General features: G+C 39.5%; 2 protein-coding genes across 4 annotated transcripts; both read right to left on the bottom strand.

Moving 5' to 3' along the window:
• Positions 1 to 185: 185 nt before the first annotated feature.
• On the bottom strand, positions 186 to 4628 carry LOC116187870 (LON peptidase N-terminal domain and RING finger protein 1-like). Its single transcript, XM_031516867.1, has 6 exons — positions 4441 to 4628; positions 2742 to 3000; positions 2583 to 2640; positions 1885 to 1985; positions 788 to 1022; positions 186 to 484 (listed from the first exon to the last, which is right to left on the bottom strand). The coding sequence occupies exons 2-5, from the start codon at positions 2961 to 2963 to the stop codon at positions 798 to 800; spliced, it is 606 nt and encodes a 201-aa protein (XP_031372727.1). The 5' UTR covers positions 2964 to 3000; positions 4441 to 4628; the 3' UTR covers positions 186 to 484; positions 788 to 797.
• A 9545-nt stretch (positions 4629 to 14173) lies between these two features.
• On the bottom strand, positions 14174 to 17206 carry LOC116215832 (RPM1-interacting protein 4-like). Of its 3 annotated transcripts, none has more exons than XM_031551606.1 (4): positions 16829 to 17206; positions 15050 to 15673; positions 14618 to 14812; positions 14174 to 14514 (listed from the first exon to the last, which is right to left on the bottom strand). In XM_031551606.1, the coding sequence occupies exons 1-4, from the start codon at positions 16832 to 16834 to the stop codon at positions 14485 to 14487; spliced, it is 855 nt and encodes a 284-aa protein (XP_031407466.1). In that variant the 5' UTR covers positions 16835 to 17206; the 3' UTR covers positions 14174 to 14484. The 3 variants fall into 3 exon arrangements, with proteins under 3 accessions (XP_031407466.1, XP_031407467.1, XP_031407468.1); XM_031551607.1 differs by having other exon boundaries at positions 14618 to 14809; XM_031551608.1 differs by lacking the exon at positions 16829 to 17206 and adding an exon at positions 16516 to 16767.
• Between the last annotated feature and the right edge of the window lie 1829 nt (positions 17207 to 19035).

Below are 19035 nucleotides of genomic sequence, written 5' to 3'. Positions count from 1 at the left end.
AAGAACTTCAATATCCGTGCTCATGGAACCCCTGAAAGATGGGAAGCACAAAAGTATCAGCAGTGACTGACATATTCGAGTGATGAACAGAGCTTCTCTTTTCCGAAACTGAAGTTCCACGAAAGCATCCTAATCCTGTATATTCGCGATGATTCGATTGGTTCTGCATCAAGAAACCCTGATCATCAATAAAATCTTAAGTATTTCAGCTTAGTTTCTAGATGCATATAAAAAATATTAACAAAAAAATTCAAATATTCGGACTAACTGGTCACTGGCCTAAATATTAACAACGAGTTCAAGTAATAACAGAGACAGAAGGTTCCAACAACTGTATCAAGTCTCACATGAGAAATAACTATGTTGCAAATACATCAGTTTGAACAATACAATGGTGATCTGATGCCTGGACTAAGTTTCGGTCCAACTGATGCAAGAAAAACGGTGCCAATTCCCTCCCCGAGCTCAAAGCAGCTTGTCCACCCTGACATAGGAGAAAAGCCATCAGCAAAATAACCAACAGTTGGAGCAATAAACAGAGCTAATCTTGGGAAAGCTAAGGTTGCATGATATAGATAAACAAAGTTATTCTACGTTGTTGTCCTCAAGTAAAATGTTTCAAAAGTCGCTATCTGGACTTGTTTCCTGAATTCGTCCGAAAGTTTAGCGAGTGTATTCATATACAACTGACAAAACTTCCCCACTCGAAAAAAGGTACTTCGAAATCTTTTCACTTCTGTTAAATGACAATACTGCATATTTGAAGTGCTAAGAAATTCCAACTTACCGAGCATAGATCATACTAAATTGGTAGCAGGTAGGAAGACCCTGATGAGCTCCCTCACGGTCACACGCTTCCTACAAGTAGGGCATTTTGCTTGAGAAGCAATCGCTTCCCTGATGCAGGCTTTGCAGAATATATGGCCACACTTTGTGGAAGTCTCCTCGATGAGCGGACCCATGCAGATTGGACAAGTGAAGGTGGGCTCCTTGGGAGGAGGAGCTGGCTTCTCCATCAATACCTTTTAAAAATAAGCTTCCCGTTTTATGGAACTTTGATATCTAATAATGTCATTTTTAAGAGACATAGAGAAACGTGTATATGCATGCACAAGTTACCTACCAATTTAAGCTAAAATTTATCCCCCGATCATCTAAATACTTTCCATGCCAATAGCATAAATGTACACAAGAAACCATTCATGGAGCACAAGGACAAGCTAATATTCACTAATCAAGCTCCTATTAGTTTGAGCATGATGAATGTGAAATCATTGAGAACAAAGAATTTATGCTCTGAATCAACTAGGAAGTTCAAAACAGAGTGAAGGATGCACATTGAGGCACAAGGGCAAAGACAAACAGAATACAAAAGCATGTATCCACCGTTGATTGAAATGCAATGATAACATACTTTGCTTTTGGGGATAGTCAGCCTAAATTGGTATCATCATAGAACAATTTTTGAAAGTAGAAGTAATCTAAACAATATTTAAAAATCAGATATTTCTAGCAATCGTATATCCCCAAGCACATTTTCCACAAGAAAGGTCCCAGCAAACGAAAGATCAGACAGGTTTTCATATGATAAGATCCTGTGCGATACAACCGTCGCATTCATCACATCAGCTACTATGCAACTAAGCATGCAAACTTAACATCTTCTCAGTCATAGTAAAAAATGGTGACCCATTTGCATGCATGTTCTTTCCTATGTGAGGAAATGAAAGTATGTCAAGGTTACTAGAATTTCACTTCCCCTAGATCGACATGAACAAAGATAAATATAATTTTTCCAACAGGAATCACTTGACAACAAAATGATCAAACTGATAACATGTACTACTTTATTACTGAAAGGCCAATCATTAATATGATTATTACCAAAGAGTTCCCACTGCCCTCCAAATTTAAAGAGTGATCACAATCAATAGAAGGCTGGCCTGCTGGAATTCTTCTTCTCTTGTTGCCATGTGTCATTGCTTCTGCAATAACCGAGACACAGTAGAGAGAACCATTATGAAAAGAGAAAACATGGACTACGATGTGAAAGGATAAGCAGTCAAAGAAAAAGCCTACAATCCAAATAGATTAACCGAAAATCTAAGTTAATATCTAACCTTTCGATGGGTACATTGTTCAACTAGCTGTACTTTAGGCGGACACAAAAATCAGTGACCCATATATTTTAGCAACAATCAACTATCAAATACCTTTCGTCCATGTAGAACAAATTAAATTCCAAAGTATAGGACAACTAAGAATAAGTACTGTCATTTGCACCTAGAAGGGCAAAATTATACTTGTCAATTACCACCCGGGGGGAAAAATTAAAGTGCTCTTAACCTAAGTAAAGATGATAACAGCAACTCGCTTCAATAAGTTATGTGCAAAGGTTATGATTATTCATAATGGAAATCTTACAAATTACCAACTTATGCATCATTACCAATCATGCTCAGGGCAAGCAGGCTCAGAGACAAAGGACTTATGTTTCCACATGCACATGTTTCAAGAAAAGAAGATCACTGGCCAATAGCCAAACTCAGAAAAAAAATAAATTAAAATAAAATCTTCATTACCTGTATCAACATCCACAATAGTGGCCCTTCCACGGTTCCTTTGAGACTTGCTTTTCGCCTGATATCATCAAAGAGACCAAAAGCACTTAGAACGGCAATGCGATGAAGAAGACATATAAGCAATGTGGAATAGAAAAGAAGAGATGACAAGCATGGTACCTCAGCAAAAGCACTAGGAGAGCAAAACACAACATCATCATCATCATCAATTGCTTCAACATCAATTGTAGTTATCGCATTGACCGGTTGAGGTGTAGCCTGAGTAGAGGTGCCTTCCTGCTCTGGATTTTCAACAGGTGGCGTGTTAAGGTCTAAATTCAGTAATGTCTTCTTACGTCGATAACCTCTCAATGGAGGACTCCTCCCTGCCCGAGTGCTCATTGTATAAGGATGCTCCCTGAATGCAACTTTTTAAAGCCTGAAATTCATACATATCCAAGAAAAGGTGATTATAAAGTTCCCCTCCGATATTCAGTTACTTTGCAGAAAAGGGAGAGCACTTTCCTAGTAATCATCTATTCATTCACTACAATGGACAGATGATATCAACTAAACAGTACAAGGTATCTTCCCAACTTAAGTCTTTTCTTTCGCTTTGGCACTAATGCTTCTTGAAAGAATAATAGTGAACAGTAGAAATACGTACAAGCTTCAAAGATGCGTAGATTACAAACTAAATTGTATGAACAATCTGACATTACCTTTGGAGAATCATCAGACTGAAAAGTACATTAGCATTCTAAAATTTAAGCACCAAACATATATTGATTCCACAGTAAATTAAATCTGAATCCTTCTATAAATCTGAAATTCATCTTAATGTAAAAGCAAATTCAAAATTCTTATTGTCCACAGCAAAGAAAATGCCACAAACAAGCATATCTTGTCACTTTGAAGAAATCCAAGATGCCTTATCAAAATATCCACCTAAACTCGATATTTAAGTTGGTTGAACGTGAAACTTCACAAATTTCTTATAGTCCACAGAAAAAGATACCATCACACAAATTATCAAAATATTCACCCCTATTACTTCACTATAAGATGTGACGGAACTCTTAAATGCAAAAGCTCTAATTTTCTTAAACTTAGGAGCAGAGCTCCCATTTTTATATTTTCTTTTTGCATTAGCTTCAACCGGTCACACCTTTGAAAAAGAGAAGCAACATAACTAACAGCAAGCTAGCTTTACAATCAAGTTTTTACGTTTGTCCTAAAACTATAGAATCCAATTGGCAGCATATTTCAATAGGACGCCATTCCCCGATCGGTTCCAATTGCAAAAGCCAAACCCGGTTGACCACAAGTCCGAATCACGATCATGATGTTTAACATCAATATTCCATCTTTTTTTCCCCCCCTCGAAATTCCTCCACTTTTTCATTTGGTCAAGTAGAAAATCAGCAAAAACAGCGACCAAAAAGTCCACCAAAGTCCAATTACAAAAGCCAGACACAGCAGAGCACAACTTCCAATCACGATCATGATGTTCTCAAAAATAAAAAATCTATCTTTTTTTCCCCTGAAATTTCTCCACTCCTTCAACCCGTCAAGTAGAAGAATGAGTAAAATGAAGAAATGAAGCTACAAATTCTAGAAAATTCAATTCAAACCGAAACAAAAGGTACTAAACCGCCGCAACAGCCAGCAACAAGATAGAAGCCAGGGGTACATAATAATATCCGATGATCGAGCCCAAAAACCTCACCAAAAACCACAACGGACCCGGCGGATAACACCGGAGTACGAATAAATCAGAGAAAAAACCAGGAATTTTGAAGAATCCGGGAGACGTTCGGCAACAGCAACTAAGCAAGTCAGACGGACGGAGGGGCAACGTGAATTCCGGCAAACGTACCTACACAATCCGATGCCTGATAGCAGAGCGATCCGGTCTCAACTTCAGAAGAGCCGATCAGAGACCAATATATACCAAGACACAGAGATAGATAGAGAGAGAGAGAGAGAGAGAGAGAGAGAGGGGATTCACCAAATCGCCATATATTCCCTCTCTCGCTCACTCGGTGAAGAAGGACGGGGGGGGGGGGGGGGAATGACATTGACAGGGAAGGAGGAGGAGGAGGTGGGGGACCGGGATCGGGTGGGGCCCGGGGGGAAACGGGTCGGCAGAGGGCATTAAAACGTGAGGGCTTACGCCAAACGTTGGTAAAGGTTCCGGGTCCTCGGGTCGGTCCCGCTTCTTGAAACGGATTCTTTCGTGGGCCGAAGATGAGCCCAAACATTTGAATCACATGAAATTGCACGTCTGGAGGAGGCCATTTTGAAGCAATTGATGATGATGTCAAAATTGAGGCTGCGGAGTACTACAAAAACTTATTAGGATCCTCTAATCCTCAAGTCTCATCCTCTCCCTCTCGACTCGAGTAGCATCCATTATGCAGCACAACTTAACGGGCTCCCGAATCTCCTCTCTCTCGGAGGAGGAAATTACCAGATAGGGAGTTAAAGAAGTCCTGTTCAGTATGCCAAAGAACAAAGTCCCCAGGCCTTGATGGATTTTCTCGTTGAATTTTTCCAGAGCTCATGTGAAGTCACAGGACAAAGTGTGTTGGATGCTGTTCTGGATTTCTTCTCTTCAGGGAGACTATTAAAGCAGGTAAAATTCCAACATTATCACTCTAGTGCCCGAGAAGTTGAATTTTGAGATTATGAAAGACTTCGGACCTATTTTCCTGTTGGATGGAGTCAGGATCCAAGCTTTAGGTCCTGATGGTATTCACGATCTGATCTGCTCGAACAACACTCCAAGCTAACCTGCACGAAAAGACGTCGAGGGGGTTCCTCGATTTCTCCCTACGATGCTTAAGTCAATCTAGGGTTTGTTTCAATATTGCATTAACCATATATAACATACTGACATGCTCATATAGGAGAAAGGATATGTGGGGCTATTTCAGAGATACTCGAATATAAATATATTCAATGAATATTTGATGATACGAACTATTCTGACTGAGGAAACAAGAAAGATAATGCTACATGTCCTGTAGATAATCGCCTGGGCCCAACCTAGTCACGGGCTTGGGCATGTTAGGCCTCGTCGCTTACTTTTGGCCTGATGGGCCAGCATATTAGACTTGCATGATGGGCCTGGACTCGGGTCTCTGAGCCCGAGATCCATCATTTGCCCCTTGTTTGGTTTCTGACTTGTCCACGAAGAAAACACATTGACACGCATTAGCACCCGATTAGTTTAGATGCGAGCACACGGATCGCCAATAGGGGTATCAATATGGTGTGTTCTGGCCCACAGGACCCCACTAGAAACACAATGGACATGCCCCTTGACCGTCAGATAGTCACGTCGTCTCTACTTCATATGTGACGTCAGGAACTATCAGCCGTCACTTCGTCTTCCGAAATTATCCACGCGGGGCGTAAGGTGTCATAATTACCCATAGCATGTTCCGATGCTTCGCTTACTTCTTTCTTCCTTTTTAAACCGATTCCTCAATATTCTTCCACCATTTATCCTCTATAACCCCAAGCTTTCTCCTTCTTTCTCCGCCGTGAGCATCCCTGCATCATCGTCTCCACTGTCTTCCCTGTAACTACAATGGCTGAAGGATCATCTTCAAGAGTCGAGGATGAGGTTACCGCTTCATATGAGCTTTTAATCCTGGTAAATTGCCTCCGGAAGTTGTCATTCTTCGATGCTGTAGCGGAGGGAATGCTCCACTACGATGATGGCCTCGAACTGCTCAGCCACTATGTAGCATCCACCAGTGCCCGAGATGACCAGATCTTCGTTTACCCTTATCAGATAAAGGCGGGCTTGCAATGGCCCCTCCACGATTCTATCCTCGAGATTGCAAGATACTATAGGATTGCCCCCACTCAGTTAACCCCTCACGCTCTCAGAGTCTTGTTTACATTTTTCATCTATTGCAAACCAAGGTTGTCAGAATCGCGATTCTACCTAGAATCGGTTGAGGGTCGTGGAATCGTAAATCGTAGAATCGAATCGTGAATCGTAAGATTCTACCTAAAATTAAAAAAACAGCATATATATATATATACATACCAAATCTCATGTCAGAAATAGTAGAAGTAAACATTAAATGATAAATCTTGTTGCTTTCTATTTCGTTCGTCAAAATCAGATGGTGTTTAGTTTTCACGAGAGAGCGCTCCCACTACAATAACCTCAAATGAAATTTTTTTATTACGATGATAAACCTCAAATGAAAATTGACATAGTACCGTGGTCACGGATATTATAGGCGAAGTTGTTTTTTCTCCCTAACTTCTTCTTGGTCTATTCCTTCTTGGAATCATCTTTGCATCTAAAAAAGTCAAAAAAATTTCAGCCTAAATCATCTCAAACCATACGACAATCAGGAATTGGCCGGAACTCAATTCGAAACAGTTCCAGAAAATTTCAAAATCCCTATCACTTACAGTCAGGAGACAAGTTTTAAACTTTTCATAAAATAAGAGAACCGATGAGCAATATTGTTGCACAATGAGAGAGATGAGGGGGGAGAGAGAGGGGGCATATGACTTTGGGTTGAAACTAGAATCGTAGAATCGGTCTGATTCTACGATTCTGCAATTCGAATCGCGATTCAGTCACGATTCTATCTTTTCGATTCATGCCATGGAATCGGAATCGGTAACCACCCCTTGCATCGTAGAATCGTAAGATTCTACGATTCGAATCGCGATTCTAACAACCATGTTGCAAACGTTGCTGCTACATGTAGTCATTAGTCATGTTCAGACACTACTTCAGGCTAACTAATGTAGGGGCTCGCAATAACGCCATGTACTTTCTTGAGGCGCGTACAAATGTGATGGGCTCTCCCATCATCACGACAGATAAGAAGTCAAGCTTTGTCTGCAAGAAGATTTACTTTCTTATCTCGCGAAAAGATTGGTCATGGAGAAGGGGTCCATTTCTCGACAAGCCGTCGCGTCTTCTAGCTCACGAAGTCGCGGAGTGGAAGAAACGCTTCCCTGAAGGGTTCCACCCGTTGAATCCAACAACTTGGGTCAACGAGGCCAACTTAATCAGGGCTAAACTTATTCTTGCAAGTCGAGGCGATGTTGATTGGGTATGTACATGTACTTTCAAATTTTTATTTTCAGAGTCCCTCGACAACTATGGATTCGGGTATTTACTGGTTGATTCTGATGACGATGATGATTAAAGGAAGGCGACCTTTTCCCCTAACCAAGGGTACCTAATGAAGGAGTCGCGAAAGAGAAAACGACAGCTCGATGACGCTTTTGATGAGGTCGAGGACGAAGATGCGGGCTTTGAGAAGACCACCTTCTTCCCTTTGGCTAAGGAGCCCAGCCTTCAAATTGGGGATAAGGTTGGTACAACTGCCCCAAATAGACCGACTTCCCCTGCTGCACTTTAGTCGCGCACAAATGAAGAGGTGGTTGACCTCAAAATCGAGGAGACCTCTAGAATCCCTCGACCAACTAAAGCCATTGCCCCAAGTAGCTCAGAATGCGCAACGACAAAAGACATCATATCAGATAGTGCTGAAGCGAGGAAGCGTCTTGAACTTCCTTCAAACTGGAATGTCACTGACAAGAGCGACTCCAGAGATCCTGAAGTCGCCACTCAATTGCTTCGATTTACTGTCATCCTCGATGACATCAATGACAGAATCGGGGAAACAGATCGCTAGTATACAATGCGCGTCCTCATTGTCGACTGTAAGTGCGTGAGTATCTACTTTCCTCATTATCTTTTGAAGTTATATTCTCGTGTGATTCGAATAGCACCATACTTTGCCTTTTGTTGCAGTAATGCTTTGCCATCTTCCAAATCATACAATAGTAAGGGATTGATGGACTAATCATCCAGGGCTTGCGCGACGACGTGAAGAAGCTGAGCGACATGATCCAGTCGCTCAACAAGGAGATAAATGAGAAGGAAAGGGAAAAGCGAGCCATGAAACAGTCGCTCGATTAGACCGACAGACTATTTGCTAAGGCTTAGGATCATCTGAATGCGGTCCTATTGGAGGAAAAAAATAACTCGACGATACCCTGTTTGTCAAGAAGTAAAAGCTTGATAAGTGCATCAACGATCAAGCCTTACTCGAGGTGGAACGCGATCACTGGAAGAAGGAGGTGGAGCAGCTAGAGAAGGCCCTAAACGATATGGAGAGAGATCGATTCATCGCACTGAAAGAAGCTGAGGAGCAGAGACGTGATCAAGCACGAACACAGACGCGAGCTGCGTCTGCAAGCTGCCCAATTTCTTTTCCAGAGTCTTAGCGCTCTAAGAGAGGAACTGCTCAAAAAGCATGACTAGGACTATGTCTGGTAAGACATGGGTTTGTTCTTGGCCATCCCTCCGTTGGAGAAGTGCCTTAACATCCCACTTGAGAAGTCCATATGGCCCAAGATGCGTCTGGCCGTGTCTTCTTCTGCTCAAGTTGTCGAGTCATCTCCTCTTACTCCAAGTGAGGGAATTTCAGAGGCCACTCCCCTCGTCTCGATTGAAGAAGATCGTGTCAACATCGAGGCAACTAGCAAGCCTCATGTTGATGCTTAACTCATTTTTGTTTTCCCTTTCATTCCCTCATGATTTAGTGGTGTTATTGTAATGAACTCATGAGGATTTTTACAAGTCTTAATTTTGAAGCGTCTCATCTTCTCGCAATTTCCCTAACTCCTCGACTTTTCTTGACTCCTCATCAAGGTAGAAAATCGATTGCTACCATGTTAGGGCCTTGTCAAACGCAGATATTTCCTAGAAACTTGATCAACTAACTCAAGTATTACTTTAGGCGCGATTATAATCAGGACACCCTTATTGCTTTTGTCTGACAATGTAATCGATCTTGACACTGTTCATGATTTGAACTTGAAGTCGTAGTCTCCCATAACTTAAGACAGATGTCGCTGGGACTGGAAAATAGAACTTTTACTCGACTAGATTAATTAAATATATGGAATATTTATGTTGCCTTAGGCAAATAGAACAATAAGAAATTGTCGAAAGCGAATAAAGCCTTAGACAATCCGTTCTTATTAATTAATCTGGATGGTTAGAGTCGAGTGAAAACTGGGCACTCCGTCTCAGTTTGCAATATCGAAGTGACTGGAGGCGAGTAGGGCTTGTTGCTCTACCTCAGCCATTCCGATGGAATGATTGGAGGCGAGCAGAGCTTGTCGCTTTGTCTCAGCTAGTCCAATAGAATGATTGGAGGCGAGTGGAGGTTAAACGTGCTCCGTCTCGACCAGTCCGATGGAATTACTAGAGGCGAGTAGAGGTTGGATGATCCATCTCGGCCAGTCTCTTAATTGAAACCGTGGTGATTTAGTTGGCAGCCATTTTAGAAATAATGCATGCATAATTTATCAATATGCGGTGTTGGGAAAAACGCGCACTTTATTCATGGACAATACTAGACTGGCTCAACAAGGAGCTATTGAAATTGGAAAACGTAAAATGCTTGAAGTAAATCTATCATGCATGAAATAAACCTAATGCTCAGAATCTTAAATTTGCGCGTACCCCTTTACTGGTAATACTTGCGAAGATGCTCTTTATTAAAAGGGTGCAATAGCGTTTTGCCTTCCATGTCCTTTAGTAGATACATTCTCGGGCCGTAGACTTTGTCGACCTGATATGGTCCTTCCCACTTAGGAGTCAACTTATTACTTGCCCTCCCCGAGAAGATGTTTTTCCTTAGGAGTAAATCTCCCATGATGAAGTGTCAGGGCTTCACTCGCTTGTTGAAATAGCGAGCTGCCCACTCTTTCGCCCTCATTATCCTGGCTTCAGCTTCCAGGCTCTTTTCCTCAATACAGTCCAATGCCAGTTTTAGTCCTGTGGAGTTCTCCTTTTTGTCGAAACTTTGTATTCTACGCATTCTCAGCCCGATCTCGATTGGGAAAATAGCCTCAGAGCCATAAACTAGGCTGAATGAGGTATGTCATGTTCCTTTCTTCAAGGTAGTCTTGTATGACTAAAGCACGTTATGGGGTTAATCTGTCTAGTGTCCTTCCAACGCGTGTACCCTCATTCTGATGTCGTGCATGAGCGTCTTATTGGAGACCTTCGTCTGCCTGTTAGACAGGTAATGCGCCACTGTAGAGAACTTCTGTTACGCTAAGTCCTTTGCAAAATTCTCCGAAGGCCTTTGAGTCGAATTGAGTTCAAATGAGAATTCGAGGTATTCCAAACCGGCATATGTGTTGTGCTTGACGAACCTCTTGACCACCTGCTTTATAATCGAAGCAATTGCCTCTGCTTCAGTCCATTTCGAGAAATAGTCAGTTGCTACTATGAGAAACCCTTTTTGGCCTAGTGTTGGTGGAAGTCCTACTATATTGATTCCCCATTAAGCGAAAGGCCAAAGTGAAGTGATGGCTATAGCTTAGTGGAAGGCTGGTGGGTAGAATTCGCGAATTCTTAGCAGTGTTGGCACTTCTGCACCAGCTCCTTTACGTCTGCATTCATGGTAGGCCAGCCTTGTCGAAGTGCTTTTAGGACTATTTCGCCCCTTCATGGGCCCCGACTATTTCGCCTCTCTGATTTTATTTCTTTTAATTTTTTAATTTTCTTTTTATTTTTAGTGTTTTAATTAATGTCGTTAATAGCAGGTTGACGGCAATTAAGTACTAAATTGATGGGGGGAACTCAGGGAAGTGTAACATTGAGGGTGTTTTTGATAGTAACGAAAGATTGAGGATGAAATTGATGGTCACTTCAACATTAAGGATCAAATGATTAGTTTACTCATAGTCAAATGAATAAATAAATAATAGGAGAAAGGAATTAAACGCAGTTGGTAATAATTGAGAAATGACCAATCGGATTGGGCAAAGGAGCATCAATTATTCATAATGTTCTTCTCCTTCTTTTTGTGTGTCTATAAATACCAGTTGAACTCCACATGTTGCACAGTAATTTTTCATCTTTTCTTATAAAATAAATAATCAACACATGTGACTTACAAATGAATATAAATAAAAATATATAAAAGAAGGCAGCAACATAAGTAAAACCATGATCACAATACTCGAACACGTACTGTAGACATATAAAGCGAATAATATACCTATAGAGATAATGTAATCTTGTCATATGTAAGCATAGGTAGAGAGATAATATATAAAATTAATTTTGTCGGGTATTTATAAAAAATTTAGCACATTGAACTTGAAGCATATAATGTATTTCAATGAGTTTTTTTCCGATTATTGATGAAACTGTTAATTTTTCAAAAATAATTTATTATATTATTATATACAAATAACCTAGACACATTTTTAACATTAGTTGAATATGACATCAATAAAATATAGTATAAGTTCATTTAACTAAAAAGGGCAAATTACAAAAAAAAAACCCAAATTTTGTAAAAAGTCTCAGTTTTGTCCTAAATTTTGTTTTGTAACAAAAAAAACCATAAGTTTTCTAAAATGTCTCAAAAATGACCTCCGTTATAACTTCCGTCAATTTTTGCCTACGTGTGACCTACATGGACTGTTAAAGGGACCCACCATCAGCAGCATGACCTACGTGGATTGTTAAAGGGACCCACCATCAGCAGCAAAAGTTGACGGAAGTTATAACAGAGGTCATTTTTTAGACATTTTAGAAAACTTATGGTTTTTTCTGTTACAAAACAAAATTTAGGACAAAATTGAGACATTTTACAAAATTTGGGTTTTTTTTTGTAATTTACCCAACTAAAAATGAAAGATCAATTCACTTGGATCTGAGGGTTATCAAATGGAGTGATTCAAGCAATCGATGACATTTTATCATAAGCTATGGATTCTCAAATGGAGCACCCACAATTCCGCTCTTCCGCTTATATATAGATTTCATATCCCATCTTAGTTATTTTAAATATTATCTCTTGATAAATTTTCTTTTGCGTTATATATATAAATTATAATTGAAGCAAGGGGAAGATATGTTATACGGTGGACTGTGGAGTTTATTTCTCGATTGCGCGGTTATTTTTATTCGATTATGTTATATATATATTAAAAAGTAAAAATAAAAAATATATATATGAATGGACAAAAAGTCAATTCACACGCTCTTTCTATCCGAAACCGCGGCCTTCGGCCTCCTATATTTAATGTTCTTATATATCTATATGTTTTTTTTAAGGCATTCACCTTTTATTTTCTATTATTATTTTTGGGTAAAATATTTTCTACTATTACTACTATTACTACTACTATTACTATTATTATTATTATTATTATTATTATTAAGTTATTATTTTAATCTATGAAAGTAGGACTTCGAATCAAAATTTATTTTTATGAACGCGCACCAGTTCTAACAACTATGATATTTTTAAGGGGTTATTACGTCAGAGATATCATGATATAACCAATTTATCAAATCTATTCAATACTTTAAAAATTACTCAAAATTGCCTATGGTTTACATCTTGTTCCAAATCTATCACGCTATCAATTTATCTATCAATAAAACGTAAGTGGACTCCAAACCCATCCCATGATTTTAATTTTTTTTCTCAAATTTATCCCATGATTTTAATTTTTTCTCAGATTTATCTTAGGACAAAAGGCCACAGTGGTAGGAATTGGCTCAGTTAAGTTCCATATCAGCAACACCATTAAATATTGACAGAGAAATTAATGTCAAGATAGATTTGGAATCAAATGTAAATCATGGGCCTTGCTGGGTAATTTTTAAACCATATAATAGATTTGAAAAACCAGTGATATCGTAGGATATCTGACGTAATAATCCATACTCTTAATAAAGTTATTTGAACTATTTCAGATGATATAAATGAATCAAATACAAATATGTTACTTGTAATGATGAAATTTATTAAATATAAGTATTTACAAATTCTCAAAATAATTTCATTTATATATTGAGCGCCAAATAAATCGATTATTGGTGCACACTTTCACACTTGTTTTAGAAAGAATAATATGGTTTTTATTTTAGCAGAAATGTAAATATATATATATATATATATATATGAAAATAATAGATTACCATTTTTTCTGGGGTGAATAAATTACCATATGTTAAATAATGAGTAGCAAAGTATTTGAATAGTTGCAAGATTTATTCTAATTTAACTTTCTTTTTTCCTTTTTTGAGTATGATGAGTAATACTCGGTTATAAATTTCAACTGGACTGAAGATGAGTTCATGCGCTACTCAACCGATTTAAATTAATAAGTGATGAAATCCACTACTTATATTCTCATATATATATATTCTTTATGTTATTTCTGGGATGAGATTCATTAGGATTACTTACCTCCTAACAAATGAGTTTTATTTTGTAAGATCCTTGTCATTTCGATTATAAGAGAAATCCATACAATGAAATATAAATTCTAATAATTAATGAAGAAACACAATAATTCTATAATAAGTATTGAACATGAAACTTCTTATTTATCAGACGAGCCTATGTACCACTGTACTATATTGTCTTCGATTAAGTTCCTTGTCATTTAACAAGTCATCTCACCGTAATAGTCCAACATCCAATTAAACACACAATGGGTGGATCGAGTGTTTCGAAAAAGGGGAAACTTTTCTCGGAGTCCCAAGTCGAAGTAAAATCTTTCACATAATGTAAGGGAACGCAACAGGATATGCGGCCTTTTCTTCCTGAGCAAAATTGGAGGTTTTTAGTACATCAACAATATGAACTAGACAATGCAGAAGAAGAGAAGAGGAATGAGCTTTAACAATGTCTTTCCATGGAAACTTAAAATGATTTAACAAACACACAAATAGATGGTGGAGGCCGATGATGAATGAATGAGCTCTAGGAATCGACTGGACTCCTTAAATAAAGCATCCTGCCAAGAATATAAGTCGTATTTACATGATACTGCACGCAGCATACTTGATGAAATCTGCGAAATCTTGTGCCATCTTGTTCTACTTTCCACCCCAAGGAAAGCAACAAATCTGTAACGCAAGGTAAGAACAAGTAAAGCAAATGTTAGATTATAAGTAGGAAAGAGGATCGCGATAGAGGTCATATAATATATGATAGGTAAGAGATTGAGACCTTCCAGCCACTACTCTGAGCTTTCTTCCCGCCTGCAGGTCTATAAGGTGACTCGGCGTATCCTGGCCCATTTCTTCCTCCAGTATGCCTCTCCTCCCGGACTTGGTTGAAGATGTGTGTGTAGCCATCGGCAGATGTAGGGTCATTCTCATCCCATTCACCAAATTTTGGGACAGTAGAACCTTTGTCGAGCTGCTAATCAAAATTCAAAGTTACTTACGTAAATGATTAATGGATTAGTGCCATCAAAATGCATATAATTTCGAATGACTTTGATATTACGTGAAATTTTGCATTAAGTATAGATAAACGAGTGGGCACAAACAACGGAACATGAGACCATTTTATGCGTATTTATTGCAAGGATTTGTATACACAAAACAATATTGAAGTATGACAAGATATAGGAAACTGGGATAGTTTAGTACATACCAATTCGTCTCCTCGAGAAGCCCCGCTAAAACGGGACCGTCCGGGGGTCCCATGGATATTATCACGGGCCGCTCTCCCTTCCCACGAGGGGGAACTGCTCCCTCTTCCCGAGATCCTTGCCTGCTGGTGGATCGGCGACCTTTCGATACTGTGGTCAGATCCAGCACTACCTCTAACAACGCTCTTGTGGGACTGATCTCCCGATCCCGAGCTGGCCCCGCGGGCTCCATGGAGTTGGTGCTTGGCCCCACTTGTAGGCCTGCTGGGGGAGTCCGTGGCAAACTGTTTAGGGTTACCCTCATTGCTTATTTTGCGTTCATGCACCGGTCTAACAGGCACAGTCCCGTGCCCTTTTGGTTCCTCCGGGTCGGCTTGAGGCCGAGGAGGAAGAGGAGGGGGAGCTTGCGCTGGAGCCATACTGTCTGATGAAAGTATATCGGGGTTCTCTTCCGGGTCATTCGGATTAATCATCTTCCCCCCGCCTATATCGGGGTTCTCTTCCGGGTCATTTGGATTAATCATCTTGCCCCCACCCCTTCCCTTCCTTGCTTTATCGAAGAAAGCCGTGTAAGGCTCATTTTCTCTGTTCTCCCAGTTGCCGAACTTTGGTACATGTGAACGATGCTGCACATCAACAAGAGATCATCACGCTCTGATAATTTAACAATGATATCCTTCTGCCAAGAAAAACTTCTTCGACATCTCCAGAAATAATAAACCCCAATTTACTTAGAACTAAGATCTTAAAGAGAGAGTTCCAAACAAATCAAAAGCCAAGAAATTCGATATGGACGTAGATAACATCGACATTGAGTAAACCCCAAAAAATATATGGAACTACTAAGTTTATGAGACTTCCTTGTAACCGAAAAAAAATATATATACATTTATGGAACTTGGGAGAAAATCTTAAATGATGGGTCCTCTCAATCGGGTCTATCATCACAAATAAGAAGCCTTTTGGAGTCGTGAGGCCTATGACCGCTGAACATTGTCCGAGAAAATTCCTGACTCTTTCCTGTTCTTCTAATACAATGAAGTTTCTTAAGACAGAAAACTGTGACTTCACATCCTTGCTCATGATCTAGATACCGTTTCTCATCTGACATCACATCATCCCGGACCTGAATTCTAAGCAGGGCAAGCGACCCAACGAAGATCCGGGGCACAAAGTCGGGAAAATTCGGCTAAACTTTGTAGTGGTAACAGGGGAACAATGAGGACCTTTCTTAGAATGGTAAAAAGACCAAAATCCCTCAGGACCATCAAACCAGGAAGGCACTTTTTTGATTGCCCAGAAAGAAAAAGGAAAGGGACCAAACTGACGCTTTCTAACCTTTCCTTATTCTTCCCTTTCTTTCTATGTCATCATCAAAACTAACAACAGTTCACTTCAAGGATCTAATCAAATGATCACCAGACCATGTGGAGCAGATGAGCTCCCATTTGAAACTCACTAGAAATACCTCGTGGACGGAACCAAACCGACGGCTGATCGGGAATTGAGCTCATCCAACCGGCTGAGGACGCCTCATAGTCTCATCGGAGAATGTTTTTTCTTTTTCTTTTTCTTTTTCTTTTTTTAAGAAAAAGGTAAATGATCACCAAATTCTCAGTTTCTAGATCAAGAAATCCCCCAAAGATCATTAATCACACACCCATCAAAGCCAGTGAAACGAAGGAGGCGGTAAAGGTCAATGGGTCGCCGAAAATGGCAATTTTGAGCAGGAGTCAAAGATCCAAATTCAGAGCAGAAATCAAAGGGAGATATTGACTCACCGCCATTAATGTTCTCCACCAAGGTTGGGAGCAGATGTTCTGATGCAGCAGAGAACAGACGGTTGACTAACAAAGCTCACGCTTTCAGAATCGAAAATCCAACACCAACCGACCCAAAATCCTCTGCTTTCCAAAACCCTTCAGCAAAACCCGACACTACACAGAGACAGAGAGCACAGAGAGAGGGCGGGAGGCGAGAGAAAGGACAGTTTCTTCAAAAGAAGAGAGAGAACGAGAGAGATATAGAGAGAGATATAGAGGAGGAGGAGGAGGGGAAGGAGGGAGAAGGAAGGAGTTTATCAACCATTGACCGGAGCCACCCGGCGAAGCGCTTTGACCATTCTCGTTTCGTATCGTTTCGTTTAGTTTTCCCTGTTTTCTTGCTCTGTCAAAAGAAGAGAAATGACTCTGTTTCTGGTATCTCTGTCGGGTCGTGACCAACGTACGCTGTCCGTGGACGTTACCACTGTTCCCCCCTCCCACTTGAAAATTTGCTACTTCCACTCCTTCTATGGCTGTCCCCATGCTCCTCACCTTAATATTTATCAATTTTGCTTCCACATTTTCCTTTTATTTTTAGCTTAATAAATCATTAAGCAAACAAAATTCACTTGAAAAAATGGGAGACCTATACCCGTTAATGGACCCATATGGTTCGATTTTGAATTAATCGAGATGAATTAGGCTTCCAAACACCCGACGGTACACACCGAGATAAATTACTCGAAAGCAAAATTAAATTTCACTCGTATACCACTAAGAAGTTGCATTTATTTTCTCTTTTTTTTCTATCTCTACTTAGACTCACGTGTATCCTTACAATTAAAAGCGGAATTTTTTGGTAATATTTGAGAAAATATGAAAAAGGGAAAAAAGAACTGCCATACGAAATATTTATATATTTTATTGAACTTATTTATTTATTTATTTATTTTGTATCCTAAGTTAATCCGTGAAGTAAGTTATAATAGTTCAAAAGTATGTTATAATTTTTTTTAAAAAAAATTTGGCCCGAGTCTAGCGGATAATTATAAACCTGCTTGGAAATAGTGGAATTTGGAGTGACGAAGGCGGCAGTTCATGCAATGTGTAATTGTGTACGTAAGACGTAAGTGGGAGGTGGAGAGCCAGGGGGCTATGCTAACGCCGTCACTGTTAGTGGCGGCTCAGTTCGTTTGACCGTTAGGCGGGACGGACCATACAAAAGTAGAGCCGCGCTTCTCTCATCCTTCTACCGCCAAAATGAACAGTTTGCCCTTCGTCCCGCTCCCTGCCGACAATTTGTTTGCCTTGCAATTTGCACGTCCAATTTCGGGGTAATTGCAAGAATCACCGCCCAAACTATCACCTTTTTTTCATAAAAAGCCTCCTCCAGTTGTTTTCTTCTGGAAGTTGGTTGTTATACTAGCTAGGGGCTTAATTGAACAATTTTGAATTGTTTTCTTCTTTTGCGTAGTTGAATGCCATGGGAAAAAGGCAAAAAGGTGTGATAATTTGGATTTTCTGCAGGAAATGTAGGTGGCAGTGACCGTATTTCCAAGATATGATAGAGGATATGAAATGACTATGTCACGTCCTATCCAAGAAGTGCATGTTTGTCCTATTAACTTCGTGTTTCATTTCATTCAACTATATATTAAGTTAGCCTTTTATAGTAAAAGGATGCGTGATATACTATAATATAGCAAAACGTGTGTATTCTACTTACGAGGAGCACAAGTGTGCTTCATTTATGCTTGGTTGAGAGCCTTTAAATTCCATTTTATGAAGCAAGTGTCTTTCTCTCTTGCAAACCTATATTTTCTTCATTTTATACTTTATTTTTTCAATTTATCCATTATCATTTCAGTCTATGATAACAAGTTGCACTTTTCAATTACCAACAACGCAGTATTACTTTAGTATATCAAGTTAATTTCCTCATTTAATTAGGCGGAACATGAGAAGACGCTCACTATCGGAGCACTGAAACCCAACATGCCACATCCATAGTCGTCTATAAATTGACCCTTTAATACATATGTATGTATGTATAACTAGATTTTGAATTGCCAATAAACTTTGCCTGGCCTGCCGCTTAATTTGAAATGATATGACCCACCATTATTTGCCATTAAATTGTCAATTGCTAATTTGCCTTTCTTTTCTAATTGAAAATTGACCTCTTCTACAGGGAGTCAATAGGCGTATAGGTCAATGGTCTATTC

This window comes from Punica granatum, chromosome 8 (genome assembly GCF_007655135.1).
Source record: "Punica granatum isolate Tunisia-2019 chromosome 8, ASM765513v2, whole genome shotgun sequence".
In the NCBI taxonomy this organism is placed as follows: domain Eukaryota; kingdom Viridiplantae; phylum Streptophyta; class Magnoliopsida; order Myrtales; family Lythraceae; genus Punica; species Punica granatum.
This window is presented reverse-complemented; position numbering and strand designations above follow the sequence as displayed.

Bases quoted from the DNA above. Each gene is read 5' to 3' on its own strand.
- LOC116187870 (XM_031516867.1), bottom strand. From the start codon at position 2,963: ATGAGCACTCGGGCAGGGAGGAGTCCTCCATTGAGAGGTTATCGACGT. The intron at 2,641-2,741 runs GTACCATGCTTG...TGATGATATCAG, and splicing joins CTCCTAGTGCTTTTGCTGAG to GCGAAAAGCAAGTCTCAAAG. The intron at 1,986-2,582 runs GTAATGAAGATT...CGGTTATTGCAG, and splicing joins TATTGTGGATGTTGATACAG to AAGCAATGACACATGGCAAC.
- LOC116215832 (XM_031551606.1), bottom strand. The intron at 14,813-15,049 runs GTATGTACTAAA...AATTTTGATTAG, and splicing joins CTTCTCGAGGAGACGAATTG to CAGCTCGACAAAGGTTCTAC. The intron at 14,515-14,617 runs GTCTCAATCTCT...CTTGCGTTACAG, and splicing joins CTCAGAGTAGTGGCTGGAAG to ATTTGTTGCTTTCCTTGGGG.